A 20,483-nucleotide genomic window follows, 5' to 3' on the forward strand; every position below is an offset into this window, starting at 1 on the left:
TCATCACCATAACAACCAAAAATAGCCAAAAACGTAAACATAAACAAACTATTAGTCAGCTGATGCTAGTTTACAACTACACGCCCCCGTGGTGTCAACACCACTACATTATGGATAGAACCCCCTGTCTCAAAAGTGTCGAAAACACTGTAAAACCGGTGTAATACAAATTTAAAAAATTAAATCAATGTTACTTTTTGGTATACAAGCACACATACTACACCAACTCTTAAATTAAAATTACCTGAATCACTTGACGCCCTAGTGATGAACTATATTTTTTGTCCCATTGCATCATTTAAAATAAAAATACTGTTCATGTAAGCTCTCAAAATGACTTTCAACTTGTTTTCAATTTTGCTAGGCCTAATACAAACATGCAGCTGATTCAATAATTTTGTCTATTACGATTGTTTTAGTTTTAGTGTACGTTATACCATCGATATGACAAGCTATTGAAAATAATGCAACAATAAGCTAGAATTGATTAATGCAATCGATACATACTTTCGATACATGTGATTTATTACAACTAAAGCTTACAACAGCTGATTTTTATCAGCTAGTATTATTGATCATTGTGCTTTTATTTTATCTAGAGGTCGTCCAGTGGTCGAAACTCGACCAAAAATATGTAATGTACAGAGTTCTCTATTTTCACCCCACACTGTAAATAAAACATGTGATTGGAGTTTCTTCCATTTTTGTTTTGATTTTCTGTTTATATTTTGTTGTTATTTCGTCACCAGCATGGCAACCCATAAGATCAATGTAAATTTTTTCAAAATTTTAAATTCATTTTTTGTGCTTATTTTTGAGCCTATTTAAATTTATAAAGGGATTCTGCACATCTACAGGAAAATATCTTTCCAACAGTATGTGTAGATTTTCCCTGCGATACACACAAGCTGAGAAAAAGGGTTTTAAAGAATCATGCTTGCCTATTAATATATAGATAGATTCTTCTTGTTTTTAAGATTGTTGTAAAAATACAGCTGATTTTAGTCAGTAACAAGGCATCTCTATCCATACTACACAAGTTTCTCCTTCATGTTTATTTCAAATGTGCTCAGTTGTGTACCCATCTCAATTATCAATAATCGTAGCAATACTGTTAAATGTGTTCTGCATAATTTGAGAAAGGGTTGTGTTTCTTTATAGTGCTTAAATGTGCTCTGTGTTTCTGGTTTTAAAACAACTACCAGTGTGTCCTAGATAATAGGAGTCACATTCTCCCCACTTGAGCTCATGTACACCAGACATTTATAATTTTATTGTTAGCATTCCTCTTGAATCTCCTATGCAGTTTATCAATCATGTCAGTGCTGTATTCCGAGCAACATATTTACTGGTTTATTTCACTACTATAATTCAGAGGTATATTTAACATTAACTAATCTATGTAGCATTGAGTTGCAGGCTTCTACCTTGTGAGGGGGGGGGGGTTAGAATTACGATGAATGGTTTTACCTATACTAGTAGGTTTTCTATGGATGTTAAATAGGTGGGTTTTATGTGACTTAGTTATTGTCAGGTCAAGAAAGTTGAGAGTTGTTCACGTGTTCTATTGTGAATTTAAGCCTGGAATATGTAAGTTATTCGAATACTTTCCAAACGAGTCAATTTGTTATTGTTGCCTTTGAATAAGGAAAGCACGGCGGCAACATATCAATGCTAGTAAAAAATCTGTATGTCCAAAATGCGCTGGTGTTCTATATTTTCAAGAAAGATTTCCGATAAAATTAGGGATAACATTAAACTCGTAGCTAATCCTTGTTCTTGTAGATAATATTTGTTGTTTAACTTGAAATAGTTCTGTTTTAACACAACTCTTAAAAGTGATACTAACCGCTACCATATTTTTACCGTCCAAAGTTCCCTTTGTTCTTGTGTATTGTTCTACTAAATGGTTCTTAACACTGTAGTTAACTTAGAAGTCAGTGTTTTCCTTATTATTTTACCAAGGATAGAGTAATCTCCCAAATGCTGTAGTGCTTCATCCCTTACAGTGCACATGGTAAGGACTAAATATATTTTGTATATTTTCGCGCTATCTTTCACACTCAAGAATAATTTCAATTTGTGTTAATAAAGTTTTGTGTTTCTTGCACAAGTATATTTTTCCATCCAAGTAAGTGCCCGTTACAACTAAAACCCCAAATATTGTTTACATCTTTATAGATTTGTAACTACTGCACAACTTCCTGGAAAATATTCCTACCAAAACAAAATGCAGGAGAAATCAAGTAATAAACAAGGCTGATGATGACTTCATTTATCAGCTGATTGACATAACAATCAACAATCAGAAGTCAAGTCAGCTGTGACATTGGGTGTCACTTTCCCTCCTATGTTGCCAAACTGATCAATATTCAGGGACAATAGTCGCAGGCACAACTCAATAAAAACAGCCTCTTCAGAACACCTGCACTTAGAAGCAAATAAACTTTAATTTGTCAAGTTAAACATGTGATGTGATGGTATTGGGAATAAAAAAATATGAAAGAATTACGAATGTTAAACAAATGTAGGTGCAGTTAATTTTACAAACTAGTATTTCAGGGTTGTTGTTTTGAGATTGAGTGAAGTTGTTAAAATACAGGAAATTTATTATCTATTCAATTTTTCATCTCTACTATGATATCCAAACAAAACTCTGAAAAAAATGGAATGATGCTGGTTTCATCCAGAAAAATAAATAAACTTATTGGTGGCTTTATAATAAAGCTGTCCTTAAAGATTGGGCTTTTGATTAATGTTTTTGGTTTAAAATCAGCTGGTCTTGGTCATTAGTAAAGCCAAAGATTACATATGCTAACGCAAAATATTTTGCGTTAGCATATGTAATCTTTGGTAAAGCTAAAAGTTATTTTTCACTTCGACTGTTTTATAATTTTAACCCATTAACATTTTCCATCCTTAGAGATCAGCTGGCAATGTTTTATAATAAATACCCCCGCCGCAGCAAACCTGCAGACTTAGCGAATTTCCTTCTGCCTGATTGGATTTAAACTAAAATGTCTCCTTAAAAATATCACATTTATTCCCTATTCAAACAGAATTAGTTTAATGAGTACTTAGGTTTACTGCAACAGGGAGGGTAAAAAAGTTTTTTTTATGTAAAATATTAAAAGGTACTGTGGTTTAGTAAGAAATTAATGTATTTTCCAAATTTGATCAAAATATGTTCATAAACAAGCAAACTACAACAGTTGACTTATTCTCCATAAGAATAACATGGGAATTTTAAAATTAAAATTTTTTTGAATTTTCTCCGTAACAGTTAGGCGCATAATAACACTTCAATATACTAAATTATTTGTTTTTTTAAGCTCTACAAAATGGTTTAAAAATAAATTGTGAAATTTTGTGTTTTTAGGGTCAAAAATGGGAGAAACCTATTTTTACCCCGTAAAACCCCCCGTTCCCATAGTCTGATCATGCTGGTTTGCGAACTCATTCAAGTTTATCCCGCCTTACACCTTCAAACCAAATTTTATCAAAATCGGACAAAAATTACTCAAGTTATCGTGCGGATGGACACATATATATATCTATATATAGATATATAAAAATTTGAATGAATGGTGTTTTTGGCCTCTGGGGACATCAAAATGAAAAAGTAAATCGGTCCCGGGCTTAGGTCTTACCATGAGACCTACGGTAATAGCTACTTCCCTATAGGGAAATTCGCTAAAAAAAATAAAAAAATTATTTCTGGCACTTTTCAATACTTTTTTATTTTCTACTCAAATAGACATAGCAAATGACATCTTCATGCATGTATTTTCACTTCACAAAAGGTGCACTCTAAAATGGAGCATTTGCTCCCAATTAAGTGGGAAAATGTTGACTACCACCTGTTTCTCCAGCTGTGCTGGCTTTATGAAATGTATCTATTGTGACGATAAACTACTTTGTGAAACCTAACCAGTCAAATGTAAATTTTCTCAGTCTGCCGGATTGCTATGGTGGGGGTACTCTTTTTTTATTCTATGACTCAAGCACTAATGATGACTCAAAGAACAGCCTTCCTTTTTGAGAAGTGTGACTAATTATTTCAATGAGATGTCTAATAACCTTGATTTATATCTTTGTTACTGATTTTCAAGGTTTTTACTTTCAGTTCCAAGTGAGTGACAAAACACAAATTGTACTACACACCTTTTTACACTAAACTTTGTGCAACTTTTAACTTATATTCCGTTCTATATTGTTCTTACAGTTTTGAATAGTTTGTAATTGATTATCTTTTTTTATTGTGCATTGTTAAAAGTGAAGGATAACTGTAGAATAAGGTTAGCTTTGTTTTTCTAATCAGCTGATTCAAACATAATTGTTAGTTCAACAATCAACTCAGCTCTAGCTGTGACATAATTACTTGTTTTCTCCTTGTGATTGTTAAATAATGTAATTGTATTTGAATAGCCCTTACCATTTTCATCCACCTGGTTGAAATTAATAATGTATGTAAATACATTTTTAAGAATCAGCTGATTATATTATTGTTTTTGGCCGCCATACTTTGTATTTCCTAGATTATGTCTGTTGAAAAAATAGATAACAAATAAACATTCTGATTGAGCGAACTGCACAAATTGAATGAATTGCATAACATAATTAAAAAAGGTACGATGTATATAAACAATATAAAAATATCTCTATTGAGTAACTTTAATAACCTTCATTCAGTGTATATTAAAATATTTAAACATTATGGTTAGTTACTGTATTTTTTAAACTACTATTACATAAACTGAGAAAGTCAAAATAATTCAATAACCTTCAAAATCCTGGATTTTTAGTGATAGTTATCAAATTAACTTTTACAACCAATGTTAATCCCCATACTTAAGCAATACCTAATAAATCTATCGTCTAATTTTGGCTTCAAATTTTCCTTGTCTTAAAATACAGATGGCAACAATAAGAGCAGACTGTAGCTTACCTTGCCTTTGGGGATAAGAAAGGTCAAAGAAATTCAATATTGCTTCCAGCTTGAAATATTATATAAGGAATGTCTTCAGTAATGATATTGTTAAATAACAAGTGTAACTCTACAGCAAGTTGTAACATGCATCTTTTTGTCAGGAAATTTATTATCTCTGCTGAATATTATGTTTGTATTGCTTGAACTTCCACAGCTGGTTAAGGTAAATACGATAATCAGCAAATAAAAATAACTCAGTTCACTTATATTTTTGTCATACTGCAACAAAAACAGCTGTTTTAGCGAATTTCCCTATAGGGAAGTAGCTATTACCGTAGGTGGCACGGTAAGACCTAGACCCGGGACCGATTTACTTTTTCATTTTGATGTCCCCAGAGGCCAAAAACACTATTCGTTCAAATTTTTATATATGTATATATATATATATATATATATATATAGATTTATATATATATACGTCCGTGAACGCGATAACTTGAGTCATTTTTGTCCGATTTTGATGAAATTTGGTTTAAAGGTGTAAAGCGGGATAAACTTGAATGAGTTCGCGAACCAGCACAATCGGACCATGGGAACGGGGCGTTACGGGGGGTTTTATGGGGTAAAAATTGGTTTTTCTCACTTTTGACCCTCAAAACACAAAATTTCCCGATTTCTCTTTAGACCTTTTTAAAGAGCTTAAAAAAACAAATAATTTAGTATATAAAAGTATTTTTGTTCGATTATTAGTAACGGAGAAAATTAAAAAAATTGTAAATTGTAAATTTAAAATTCCCATGTTATTCTTATGGGGAACATTGTCAAATGTTGTAGTTTGCTTGTTTATGGATATATTTTGATCAAACTTGGCAAATTTATTTATTTTGTACTAAGCTATCAATATTTTACTCAAAAACACACTTTATTAGTTTCCTTGTAGCAGCAAACCTAGGTACTCGTTAAACCTAATGTTATAAAATATATTTAACTGAAAATCAATTCAGACAAATGGAAATTCGCTTAGTCGGCAGGTTTGCTGTGGCGGGGGTATTTTATACATGCATTGCTTACTCCCTAGGGAGTAAAAATCAGCTGATGTAAACTTATTGTTATGAACTTGATTTATTTAATCAGTTGTAACTTATTGTTAGCTCAATTTTTTTTCAATAGCCCGACATATGGACAGTTTTATGTTCACTAACACTATCGCAATTGACGGAATAATCGAGCCGCTTATTAAACAGCTGCTTATTTGTGTTACCAGGATTGAAACGAAGTTGGAAGTCGTTTTAAGAGGTCTTTACTTGGAAATTATTTTTGTTTTCTAACTTTTTTATATTTAATGATGCAATACGATGAAAAATATAGTTCATCACTCGGGCAAAAAATGTCTTTTCAACCCTCGCTTATTTTCCCACCTTGGCTTCGCCTCGGTCTTGAAACTTGGTCTAGGGTCAAAAAGAGTCTCTTTACGCCCTAGTGATGAAATATACTATTGCATCTGTATAAATTCCCCCTGCCGAAGCAAACCTGCAGACTAAATGAATTTCCATTCGCCTGATTGGATTTCCTCTAAAATATCTCGTTAAAAATATCACATTTATTCCCTACTTAAATGCATTAGTTTAATGAGTACTTAGGTTGCTGTAACAGGGAGGGTTAAAAGTGTTTTTTGTGTGAAATGTTAATAGTTTAGTATTAAATAGATACATTTCGCAAAATTGATCAAAATATGTTGATAAACAAGCAACAGTTCACTTATTCTCCATTTTTGGAACTTAACATTTTTTTGTAATTTTCTCTTGAACCATTAAGCGCATAATAAAGCTTCAATATACTAAATCATTTTTTTAAGCTCTACAAAATGGTTTGGAAATAAATTCCAAAATGTTATGTTTTTTGGGTAAAAAATGGGAAAAACCAATTTTTACCCCATAAAACCCCCATAACCCCCTGTCCCATAGTCCGAACATACTGGTTCGTGAACTCGTTCGAATAAATGTAGGTTACACGCAGGTTTACACGCTTACCAAATTTCATAAAAATCTGATATTTTTTGCTTGAGTTATCGTGCTAACGGACACACACACATATACAATATATATATATATATGACTTTGAACGGATGTTGTTTTTGGCCTCTAAGGTAAATTTATAAGTAAATTTGTTCCAGGTCCAGGTCTTACCATGAGTACTATGGTAATAGCTGATTCACTATGGGGAATTCGCTAAAATATAGTTTTGTCTGTATGATATTGATCAGAATAATGTAATTAGCTTTTTACGTATTTTTGCCGTTTTACCAAAACTAGATTTTCATCTGTCTGGCTGCATGTAGGCCTAAAGAAAGGGCCCTGTTGTTTGCGTTTCAAGGGTAGAGGTAGAGCACCGAATTGGTGAAACGTTTCCCTAATTATTCTCTTCATTATAAAACTTATAGAGCTCCCTGGTTTTTGTCTAGGATAAAGATAGATTGTTAACAGCCACCCTAATGTACGATTTATTTATCTTTTCTTATGAATGAAGGCAATTTTTAATGTATTATTGGTTTATCATGAAAATCATAAATAGATAAAGGACTGTGTTTAATCTATATTTTCAGCTTGTAATTTCCTTAGCATATCAATAACCAGAATGTATTTCAATACAAAATTAAAACAAACAAACAAGGTGTTAAGACGCTTCAGGCTTAAATGGAGACAACGGCCGAGTTTATCTCTACAATCGTTAACCTTAGACGGAGGTCTCAAGGACGTATCATACCCATAACATTCCCGTTGGCCAAATCATTGACATTGAAATTGAATAATAAATTTCCCGCTTATTTAAAGGAATCAATGATCTTAACTTATCGCATTCATACAAGTAGAAACACATGTTATAGAATAAATACATTTAATTTTGTTTACCTTTGAAAATTTCTGTTTACGTTTAATTTTTAATACATAACATAATATAAAATGCCTACTTTAATTGGTTATCTCCAGTAAATCTTATACAGTACTTTAGAGATTATAAAGTACCTCAACACGAAAAATGAGGTATCTAACTGTATTTACAAGTATGTGTTTGCTTTTGCAATTTGTAGTTTCAGTTTACGTAACCTATTGTTAAATTTTCCTAACGTCGGCCAACATTTGCCGGCTAAATGACGTGGTCTATGGTCATATACCGAAGACCGAAGTAAAATTTTTACCTAAAATCTCCACTGTCTCTCTCAGAGGACGAGTAGATCTGAAAACACGTTCCATTCAGTACCGGATCAGTCGGGGTTTCCTTATCCTTAACAAAACATCTATTAATCATTGTGTTGTCCTGTGTGGGGATCCAACTCAGTGACTTGACATAACGGACTGTGTGTAGAACGTGAGTCTTGATTTTACTTATCTTTCACTTGAGTATTTTTGTTTCACTAACTTACTGTAATTTACGAACTTTTGCTATTTAAGTAGTACATTCAGTCAGCATTTTGCATTCATAAATTAAAGTTTGTCTTTAGGCGAGGAGTGACGACTTTTAAATTTAAAATTCGGTGTTCGGGGACACCCTGCATAGTATTGCTACAAACGCCAGCTGACTCTTCAGCTAATTAATCAAAGTTCAAATAACAATGAACGGGAAATGTAACGTTTTGAACACTAAGCTTGTGACATGTGACAATATATCTTTTGGTAGGACTTTTGTTTGAGCCGCCGAGGTCAACCTTATTCAGACCATGACTTTGAATAGTGAGAGCAAGTAGATTTCACATCCTATTGAAAATCTGTAGAATAGATTTAAACACGCGCTCCCTTATATTCATCATCATTATGATCAGCTGAAGACAGTGTATATGCAGACGACTTTTGGTTACTCCTTGTTTATAGATACTCCTGTGTTCAAGTTCAACTAAGTTTTTAATAGTAGTTTAACAAAAGAAAACGAAATATTTATAATCTATTTTCTGCCATAAAGACTAAAACAAAAATTGTAAAATCTGCCTAATAGAAAAGAAAATAATTCAATAATCAGCTCAATCAAACGTCACCAATATACGGTAGGTTAATATGTAAGATACGTAAAAACATTTCTCACATAACTGGATAAGAAGTCTACTTAAAATATTCAAAGTCAATTATCTGAAGCCTGTGTTTCATTTTGGTAATGTTTGAGTGTCCGAATGTCGACTAATTTTCTCTTTAGAACATATTTTACAAGGAATTTATATTTTTCGACTAACACAAAATAAGGGAATCAAACTGTAAAAAACGTGCATTCAACAAAAAACCGTGCATTCAACAAAATACCCCCGCCGCAGCAAACCTGCCGACTAAGCGAATTTCCATTTGTCTGAATTTATTTTCAGTGAAATATATTTTAATAACATAAGGTTTAACGAGTACCTAGGTTTGCTGCTACAAGGAAACTAATAAAGTGTGTTTTTGAGTAAAATATTGATAGCTTAGTACAAAATAAATAAATTTGCTAAGTTTGATCAAAATATATCCATAAACAAGCAAACTACAACATTTGACAATATTCTCCATGAGAATAACATGGGAATTTTTAATTTACAATTTTTTAAATTTTCTCCGTTACTAATAATCGAACAAAAATACTTTTATATACTAAATTATTTGTTTTTTTAAGCTCTTTAAAAAGGTCTAAAGATGAATTGGTAAATTTTGTGTTTTGAGGGTCAAAAGTGAGAAAAACCAATTTTTACCCCATAAAACCCCCCGTAAAGCCCCGTTCCCATGGTCCGATCGTGCTGGTTCGCGAACTCATTCAAGTTTATCCCGCTTTACACCTTTAAACCAAATTTCATCAAAATCGGACAAAAATTACTCAAGTTATTGCGTTCACGGACGTATATATATATATATATATATATATAAATCTCTATATATATATATATACATATATAAAAATTTGAACGAATGGTGTTTTTGGCCTCTGGGGACATCAAAATGAAAAAGTAAATCGGTCCCGAGTCTAGGTCTTACCGTGCCACCTACGGTAATAGCTACTTCCCTATAGGGAAATTCGCTAAAACCGTGCATTCAAAATTGTCTAGCCGGATCCATAACTTGTCAATTAATTTGCAAAGGCATCTAAAGTGCTCAACTTATTTTGAGATGCTAAATAATGAATTCAGACTGATTGTAGACTTGAGGGAAAATGCTTTGAGTTACTTTTTATTGACCAGCTGTTTTTTCAGCCAGGGATTAATTAAAACCCCCATAAATCAAGGATAGCTAGGTCCAGTTTCGAACCGTCAAAAAGCTACTGACATTTTGGGATCGAACTGGCGGCCTTCTGGTTAATGGACGGGTTATCCAGCGCACTTCGTTCAGGCGTTCACCTACGCACGGCCACGGTACTAGGCGGTAATGTCCTTAGTCCTTGAGGAGACAGCCATACAGACAGTTGCACGCTGTCCACTTCGTCCTTCGCATCACACGGAGGTGAGTGCTGTGTGTATTTCATTATTCAGGTTAATCAATCATGGTAATTTAACATATAGATAAACTTCATGTTTTGTTACATGATAGAGTTGTAATACATTTTAGTGTTAGGTGTAGGTACATTAATCAATTAAACATAATTGAACTCATGCAATTTTGTGAAATAGGAATTTAATGATGTAAAAATAAGTGCCCCTTTGAAAATTATGAAAATGCTGTTTTCTGTTTAGTAGGGTTGACATAAAAATTGCATTGGATATGGGACTATTATGTTTTGAGGTATTAAATTGTGTTTTGTTATAGTTTTAAATTAATTGTTGATTTTCATTAAACAAAATTCTAATATTGTGTGTATTGTTTTAAGGTTTATCAACTTTTTTTAGAAAATTAAAATAAGTTTTTATCTTGTGGTTATCATCAAATACATAACTTGACAAGCTACTGTATTATTAATTTTCTGAGTTTGACTGATGTTAAACTCACCCATGCTACAATGAATTACATACCCAAAAAGTATTACAGAATTCAATGAATAATACAAATTAGATACAATATCTATACATTTTATAATCTACTGTTTCATAATATATTTACATGCCTAGAAAAATACCACTGGTAGGCCTACACTCTTACAACAACACAAATTGTAACAAGTTAACAAGTTAAGTTGCAACAGAACAAATTGTAATGAAATATTATTTAGTCTCTTGAAAAATAAACTTGCTAGTATGGTCAATGTATAATTAAACACCCTTTGCCTTTTTGTAGAATGATAAAATTTTCCACTTACATCAAGAATAGTAGGAAATTCGTCATTTTGAATTTTTGGAATCTTGTACCTATTATTTGTAAATCTAAACTAAAAAATTACAAAATAGTTTCTCTAAAAAATATTTGTTCCACCAATGTTAGAAACTTGTACCTGTTTTAAGTAGCCAGGTTTTACTTATAAATTTGTAAAAGGGGCAGCTAATTTTAATGTGGTTAGACCTGGGACTCTGGAGTCCTAGGTTCAAATCCTGCCAGTTACCAAAGTCTCTTTAGCTTTGTGATAACTCCTGGTGGCTCAGAGTCCTTTTAGATATACCTCATTACCTCCTCCTTTGCTTGAGACCAACTTTTATTGGATAAACAGTCAAAAGAATAATTATGTAAATATTTACAATATTTACAAAACTTCCGTGATGGAGTTAAGTTATATATGTCCCACTGATGGAATGGACAATGGTCTTGGGCCGAAATCGTCTCACTTAACTTGTACTAGAGATTTTCTTTCATGTGGCTCTTAAGGTTTAAATTGATCTTATTGCCTTATAGGTTCGCCTGTCAAGAAAACAAAAAACACATTCCTTAGTACAGAGAATTGCCTCTATACAAGAGAAGTCTCTTAAATAAAAATCACACGATTGTAGCTTTTATACTTTGATTTACACCAAAACATTCAACTTTTGTTTCTTGCCACAGTTAATAATTTTCCACCATTTATTTGAAATTAATTAACCTTGAATGACTCGCTTACTAAAACAAAATTAAAAGACAATGTTTTGGCATATTAAACAAGGCAGAGTAGCCTTCTACAAAAGCTTGTATAGCAAGTACAAATTATTGATCTAAACCTTTATTTAAAATAAAAATAAGGAGTAAGTGTCTTTATGTCCTAAAATTGAAAATTGGTATAATATTTTACCTAAAAGAATTTCGGCCACCGATACTCTAAATTTAGATTGGTTTGATGTTTGTAAACTATATGATAAAGCCACTTCAGAAATATGACATTTGTTGTTGTTTTTGTTGTTAATGATATGACAACTTCATAGTGCTTGCTGCTTTCTAACCTGTTTCTGAAATCCTAGGATTAGTTTTTGAGGAATCAGCTGTTTATGTTAAACAATACTTTCTCCTAAGCTGTCAAAATTAAGTCTTTGAATTTAAATAGTCTAGTAGTCTTCACATCTACATTCTTAATACCATTTTTCAGCTATCCTGCTTAACAGATTTTTACAATTGAGATGTCATTTTAAAGCTTATGATCTAGCAGAGTGACAAATGGAAACTAAAAAGGTATAGGATAGTGTTTGATTTATTTTATTTTTAGAGTTTGCTAAGATTCAGTGCTGACTTACCTTTTTTTTATAAGGTTTAGATTGTGAAGTTGAATGTGAACAGCTAATCGTTCAGTTAAATTTTTTAAACAAATTACTTTTTTATATTTGTAACCTGATTGAGGTCGGAAAACTACTCTTTATGGTATAGATCTACAATATTATTAATTTAAATTAAGTATTGTAAATTATTAGTTTTTGGTAATAATTGTCTTAAACAAACATAATCTTTAAAAGGTAAGGGTATTGCATTTTTATGTTTGCCTCGGAAACAAGTTTTAAACTTTCTTCAAATGCGTAGTTTGCAAACTGGTCCTCTTGTATAGTAAAATTTTATTTTTTGTGCATGTTTCATATTGGCGAAATCGTGTTTGTTGATGCATTATAATGACAATGTTTCTTTAGCTCTTATTTAAGGTAGTTTTTTAAAATTTGTGAATGCCCATTTGGTTAAAGATAAAACAAACCCACTAATCAACCTAAGAAACTATATGACCTCTGTAAATGATAACAAAATTCCTAAAAATCTACAAAGTCCAATAACACAAAATACATGAACCAGCTATATGAAGGCTGCAGTAGGTTCAATAGGTATTTTATCCATTTATAAATCATCTGAAGACAATAGAGTGTATTTATTCTTACTATGCACTTCCAAAGGTAACTATCTCCTCTATAACTATGTCTCTAAGACTATAGATCTATGATTAATAGCTGGACGGTTTTTTATACAGGAGGTCCTTCATGTAACCTAACACATAATGGTGAACTATAATGTTCTCCTTGAAGTATAATCTTGCATTATTAATCATTTTCTTATTTTGAAACCTCTGTGAAATCAATAGTTTACGGATCATTGAACAATGGTACCGGTACCAGGACTATTACCTGATCCAGATATTTCTACTTCACTATTCCCGAACATGCTGTTCTTACAAAATCTTTTTGGAAGAACAGATTTAATTTTTGAAATGCAGACTTCTAACGAATCTTAAAGATTTTTACTGAATGGCAAATACAAAGATAACATCTTAATGTTTTCAAAAATTTGAATTTCACAAGCTTACTACAATAGTGTAAGGCTTAGGAACAACATCCCACAGACATTGCCAGTTGGGGTCACGTTCCAGGCTGAAATTTGCATGATATCACATTTAGTGTCAAGCGTAGAAGGAATGACCAGTCAACAACCAAGGTTAGGGTCAAGGAAATATTGGTATCTCCATTCAATTGAAATATCCACCTGAAATAGAAAGACAATAACTGGGTTAATTTTTCCTAAAGTATACAAAGTTAAAAAAATACATTGATAATTGCAGGGAAAATTTTAAGGAAGAATTAAAAAAAAAGTTTTTAAGGTAATATACCTGGGATTTAACTAAAATATTAACAAGTAATCTTAACTGGTTTAGAATAAACCGTTGGAGATGTAAACTGGTTTATTTGGTTGTTTTGTGCTAACAAGTTTTTGTTAGCAAAATTAAATAAATTGTATAACACTTTACTGTGCAAGTGTTTTAGCATTGTTTGAATGTTTTGTAGAATATCGCTTGTCATTTAGTATTACTGTACTACCAAAGAGTAAATATACATGCACTGTAATTTTTTTTTCAAATAAATTATGATCATTTAGTCTACTTAAACACATAACTCTAGCTCTAGCTTTACCAGACGTAAACACACATATACTTCTTGTAGTGATTAGTATTTTAAATAAATAATTATGCATTATAATGATTTATGATATTGCATGATTGAGCGAAAAAAGATAACTTCATTAATATAATAAAAATTTTTTTAAACAAATAGGAGATGGGATAAAGCAGTACGTCTGATTGTGACAGCTTTCCACTTTACAGGCTTTTATTCTATGTTTTTATGTCAAAATGTTTAGTAGGTGTTCAGATCCGAGTGAAACATTTTTACCTCAAAAGTGAGAAAATCGTTATATTTTCTCTATCCCTATCAATCCAATCTTTTTTTTTATAATTTCAATACAACCCAACTTTGCTGAGACATCATGATCCACATGAGATAATTGAACATAACCTGACCACACTTGTTCGTGCATGTTTCAACAGGCTCGAGCATGCAGATACTTTTGTTCACCGCACTGTTGCTGAGTGCAGCTGCTGATGACTATCCTCCGTTGTTTCCTGCGCTGATGAGCTTCGTGGGAGATGTTAACCAACACAGCAGCAATGAGCCTCGCTCGGTCCCTCGTCCGCTCAGCAGTTATGACTTTATCATCGTTGGAGCTGGCAGCGCGGGCTGTGTCATAGCCAACAGGCTCACTGAGGTGGTTTATTTTGTCATCCCAGTCTTTAGAACTTGAATAATATTAGATTTATCTTTGTTTTTGCCTGAGTTCTAATTAATATTATTCAAATGTGAAATAAATATGTCATGTTTATGGAAATATTTTTAGTATGAATCCAATTAAACAAATTGAATTTAGCTTAGTTTGCAGGTTTGCTGCACAGGGGGGTATTTTGTTTACTCATCGTCTTCATTTGTAATCTCAGGTAGCGGACTGGAAGGTCCTCCTCATAGAGGCTGGTAGAGAGGAAAGCTTTCTCATGGACATTCCCATCCTTGCGAACATGTTTCAGTTTACAGATGCCAACTGGAAATACAAGAGCGTACCTTCAGAAAACTACTGTTTAGGTGAGGATCAGTTAAGTTATTCTTGAAAACACCTCCAAATTTAGATTTTATTTCACTGTAAACATCCCTTACTGCTGAAGGGGTAGTGATCCCCTCTCACTAGTAAGAGCAACAAACACAAGGACTATTAAGGATCAGTGGTGGTTTTACAATCTTGTCAAGGAGTGTCTAACGGGAGGGAGATGGTTTGGTGGAGAGTGAACCTCCAAGAAAGGAGGGGGTCCGGGGTAAAAATTCGTGTTTTTAACCCGTTGGGTAACTTTTTAATGCCATGTTTAACGCCTTGAACTGCATTGAAAAACCTCTGTTACATTTTTATGACAAAATATATGTATACATTTATTTTTCCAGGGTCCAATGGGGAAGGTTTTAGCCCCTGTAAACCCCCTTGGAACCGCCTCTAATTAATAATGTTGGGGCTGTAAGGGACGGGATATTGCACTCCACAATTTGATAAAAGTTTGCTTCTAGAACAAAGATGTGTGAACAACGAAGTGCTCACCTTAAGCTTACGACCAAAAGTCTGTTGGTTTGTCCTATAAATTTCAGTAGCTTTAGTTTGAAAAAAATCAAACTGGGAACAGCTGTCATTAATTATTAGGCTTTTACAAAATCAACCTCTGGCTTAACAAACAGCTGAATATATAGTCTGTATTATGAAACCTGTGTTCTTGCCCTCCGTCTACCTGGAGACTGACCAATGGTTAAAGGCGTAGGACAGTCCCAGGTAGACAGAGTATCAGACGGCAGCTTCCATTATACATACTATAGTCAGGGACAAAGCTACTCAAATAATTTAACCCTATTCTACACTCATTTTGCACAAAATAGTACTGACAAATTTTAAGTAGTGGCACCGAAACAAAAACTAAAAAAAAATTTTATCTAGCTGTTATTCAATGATCACACTTAGAAGATCAACTGACTCATACATGTTTCAACCTGACAATCTATTGAGTGTGTAATTCACAGGTCTTCACAGGAACCAATGCAACATTCCCCGGGGCAAAGTGATGGGTGGATCGTCTGTGTTGAACTACATGATATACAACCGAGGACATCCCAGAGACTACGATCACTGGAGAGACCTTGGCAATCCAGGCTGGGGCTACCGGGATGTCATGCCGTACTTCTTGAAACTGGAGGATCTTCAGGTAGACTGATGTGATTTTGGGTTAAACTATATAAGGTTTTTATGTATTATTGTAAAAGAAATAAATTCTACTCATTGACTCAGAGTCTGCTAACAACGTGGACTAATAAACCATAGTATTATCAAGATAGCTCTATCTACATTTTTGTACATATGTTCCATTTTTATGTTGCTATTGTGTATTTGACGAGTTGCAAACTTTGAAAATGTTCTCTCCACATGAAAACCTATGAACTTCTGGATAATCTGAATAATTGTTGAACTCTTATTGTCTTAAAGAGCATAGTTCAATAGATCCACTGATAAGAGTGTGCCTACTTTCTAACCAAACTAATTTGAAACAACAACTAATTGTAAACTGAAGCATGTTGCGTCACATCAACTGTTACGGTAACAACAACCAAGAGAGAAAATAGAATGTCGTCATCAGCAATGTGAGTGGCTCAGTCTACTTTGTTCTTTTAGAATAATGGCTCAGCTGATCCATGTAATGGGCTGTTTACGTATCCGAAAGTGAAAAGTGTAACTAGTGATTGTACACAGGTCAATGAGGAGATGGACATGAGGTATCATTCTCGTGGTGGCTACTTGACAGTGACTGACATTCCTACACGGACAGCCGTAGCTCGAGCGTTCGTAGAAGCAGGCCAGGAGCTCGGGTTCGACCAAGTCGACTACAATGGTCAATACCAGCAAGGGTTCTCCTACCACCAGGTAAGATAAACTTTGATTGGTCAATTGTTTTATTGCAGCCTCTAGTGGCAGAAAAAGGGTGCTTGCGAACCTAGGTCAAATTGATCCGTGCGGACCCCACCCATAAGAGACCTTCTTCCCAATCAAGGAGATAGGGCTGTCCCCAGGGTTGGTGGCGCCCGTAGCGAACGTAGTCTTGGCGCCCCCCCCCCCAGTAATAATTGCATTCGCATATTTTAATACTACGTTAATACAATAGTAGCCGCTTCGCGGCGCCCCCTCTGCCACGTCGCCTGGGGCATTCGGACGGCCCTACAAGGAGAGGTTTGATATTAAAGCATTTGAATCGACTGAATTCTATACAAATACCACTGGCTAAACACAAGGAACCCAGTTTTGAACCATTAAAAAGTATTTGAACATTTCCTAACATTGTTTTATATTACATAAATGATGTAATCATCAATAACTAAGAGAGAGTAAAAAAAAATTGACAGCACACTCAATATACTTTCTTCTACAGGTAACAATGAAAAATGGAACAAGAATGAGTACATCAAGAGCCTACCTTCATCCCATCAGGAACCGAAAGAACCTTCATGTCCTTAAATCTACAATGGTTACAAAAGTAAGTCCTCATCTGTGTACTAGATTTATAGCATTTTAAATTTGAAACACTCATAGTAAAAGAGTGTTTTGTTTCAACCAGAATAAACTATTACTATAGGGGCCCATAGCTGCAATTGCTGCCCTTCACCTCCATTGTGATTTGCCCTTAACCATTTTCTATGCTGTGCACCATTCCTAAATACTCTCCTTTGTAATCGCGGTTCACCCTAACACTATCCACACTGCATTGCCATTCTATCCTGAAACAGAACAAATAAATACGCAATGTTTACATCAGCTGGTATATTTAAAAAACAGCTTATAGAAACACTGTAGCAGTAATTCCATTAGAACATTACTGAATCTTTGACGGCCTGTGGGGCAGAGCAGGGGTTATTTTTGACACTTCTGATATTTTTCCCACTATCTTTGGACCTTGAGCTTTAAAATTAATCTTCAACAGCCGTGCTACCTTTTACCTAGATCAAGATATTTCATGGGGACTGATTCGCTTACGGACTTAAATATATAGATTTAAATAATTTGTGAAATCAATATCAATATCAAAAACCAGTATCAATTTGTGACATGATATTGTTACAATCCAACAAAGGACATATTTAACACAGGAAATTAAAAAGGTACTAGAGCTTCAGTATACAAAAGTCAATGGTAATACTGAACTGAAATGTGATTTTTTAATTACCTCAAATTATTTGCTAAAAGTGTGCTTTAATTTTGGATGTAAGGAATCCACCTAATCAATTTTTAAATGTGCTAATTATATATACAAACTTGTCTTGTCAAAGTAAATATTTGTTTTCAATTTTTTTTTCAGATACTGATTAACAAAGACACCAACACCGCTGAGGGCGTTGAGATTATCATGCGAGGAAAGAAGCACCGAATTTTAGCTCGGAAAGAAGTTATTCTCTCCGCAGGAGCAATAAACTCCCCTCAGCTTCTGATGCTGAGTGGAATAGGTCCCAAAGACCACTTGGAAGAGATGGGGGTGAAATGTCTAGTAAACCTCCCTGTGGGGTATAACCTCATGGATCATGTTGCACTGGGTGGAATGACTTTCCTGATCAAATCAAATTCTTCCATTATCAGTGAAAGAATCATGGACGACCCTGATATGATTTATAGATTTATGAAACATCGTGAAGGAGTCATTGCTATTCCCGGAGGAACCGAGGCGTTAGCTTTCATTGACCTGAAGAACCCTAGGGATCCTGCTGGCTACCCAGATCTGGAACTTTTACTCACCTCAGCGACTCTCTCCGGAGAAGACACACTCAAAGAAAACTTCGGAATCAAGGATAACATCTACAACTCAGTTTACAAGCCCATCAAAGGCCAAGATGGATTTATGATCATGCCTATGGTTTTACGACCAAAGAGTAAAGGAAGAGTGTATTTAAAGTCCTTGAATCCTTTGGCAGCTCCTGCGATAGAGCTGGGTTATTTTAAAGACAAAAGAGATCTTGAGGTTTTAGTGAAAGGGGTCAGGCTGTCTTCAAAACTTGTTGAAACAAAAGCGTTTGAAGAACTCAAGCCAAAGCGTCACAATATCCCTCTTCCTGGATGTAGACATTTGAAGATGGACAGCGATGAGTATTGGAAGTGTCATGCGAGGCACTTGAGCTTCACCATTTACCACCAATCTGGAACTGTCGCAATGGGGCCGAAGAATTGTTTGGACTCTAGACTCAGAGTTCATAACGTTTCTCGCCTTAGGGTTGTCGATGCGTCCATCTTCCCAGAAATTCCTGCGTCGCATCCCAACGCGATTGTTGTAATGATAGCAGAAAAAGCGAGTGATATGATCAAAGAAGATTGGGATAGGGCAAATGAATGAGCCTGAACAAACCGAATTGGCGTATGAACTTTACAATTTAAAAATATTTTTATATAACACAAAAAAGTATGTAGTCTTGAAAATCAAACAAAAAATCCACCTCAAAGCTTTAGTTAGTATCTAAATCATTAGATGAATTAGATCAACATGTAACTTAATTTGATTGATATAGTCAAAACTAAAAGTTAGGACCATTCATATTTTTCATAATGTTGTCTATAATCATTTATTTATTTATTATTTATAAGACTAGAAATGTAGTTTTACTGAAGTCTGAGTTTTCATTCCAAAGTGATATTTGTACATACATTGTTAGGTTATATATTTTTTACTTTATTTATAAGAAATACAATACAGAAAGGTGATTATGATTTGTTATCCATTTTTTACCCTACAATACAGAAACAATATACAAACTTGTATATACAAGCCAAAATATAACTTAAAATTAAATAAAATGTTAACCAATTAAAATACAGTACTACATTGTAATTTAACATACTATACTTTTTATTACATTAAAATAATTTATTTTTTAACTAACAGTACCAGTACTGAATTTTTATTGAAACAAAATACTTTATGAAAATCAAATTCTTCAGGTTTTTATTGTATATGTGTAGTATTATTCAGAATATGTACCGTGCCAAAGTAATACCATACTAAGGCAGATAGAAAATTTACTAACTATCTGCAATCATTTTGCTGCAGAAAGATTGTAGGTAACTTCAGCCTTACAGTATGTTTTCCCCTTATTTGACGAATATCCTTTTGTCAGGGCATCAGGACATTAGGGCATCTTTTGGATCCTTAATGACATATTTTTAAATCTGTTTTATGTCATAATTTTCTTGTTCCCTGAGACAGCAAGTGACTAAGATATGATAACAAACTAAAAAACAACTTTTAATAAAGTGCTTTGATGTATAAACAATGTTTTGCTAAATGCCATGTAAATTATTATTTCTTCAGTTTCTACTTTCTAATATATGAATGATAGTTGAGACAAGTATACTGATGT

General features: G+C 33.5%; 1 protein-coding gene across 1 annotated transcript; it reads left to right on the forward strand.

Annotated features, from left to right (window-relative positions):
• Nucleotides 1-10,241: 10,241 nt before the first annotated feature.
• LOC129002989 (glucose dehydrogenase [FAD, quinone]-like) lies at nucleotides 10,242-19,707 on the forward strand. Its single transcript, XM_054431158.1, has 7 exons — nucleotides 10,242-10,377; nucleotides 14,561-14,778; nucleotides 15,005-15,146; nucleotides 16,119-16,300; nucleotides 16,843-17,013; nucleotides 17,516-17,620; nucleotides 18,440-19,707. The coding sequence occupies exons 2-7, from the start codon at nucleotides 14,569-14,571 to the stop codon at nucleotides 19,460-19,462; spliced, it is 1,833 nt and encodes a 610-aa protein (XP_054287133.1). The 5' UTR covers nucleotides 10,242-10,377; nucleotides 14,561-14,568; the 3' UTR covers nucleotides 19,463-19,707.
• The last annotated feature ends 776 nt before the right edge of the window (nucleotides 19,708-20,483 follow it).

This window comes from Macrosteles quadrilineatus, unplaced genomic scaffold (genome assembly GCF_028750875.1).
Source record: "Macrosteles quadrilineatus isolate MER2022 unplaced genomic scaffold, UCM_ALF_1.0 Scaffold_9__3_contigs__length_116548681, whole genome shotgun sequence".
Taxonomy (NCBI): Eukaryota; Metazoa; Arthropoda; class Insecta; order Hemiptera; family Cicadellidae; genus Macrosteles; species Macrosteles quadrilineatus.

Excerpts from the sequence above, each read along its gene's own strand:
- LOC129002989 (XM_054431158.1), top strand. The coding sequence starts at position 14,569 with ATGCAGATACTTTTGTTCACCGCACTGTTGCTGAGTGCAGCTGCTGAT. Across the intron at positions 14,779-15,004 it reads TAGCCAACAGGCTCACTGAG|GTAGCGGACTGGAAGGTCCT; the intron begins GTGGTTTATTTT and ends TTGTAATCTCAG. Across the intron at positions 16,301-16,842 it reads TGAAACTGGAGGATCTTCAG|GTCAATGAGGAGATGGACAT; the intron begins GTAGACTGATGT and ends GATTGTACACAG.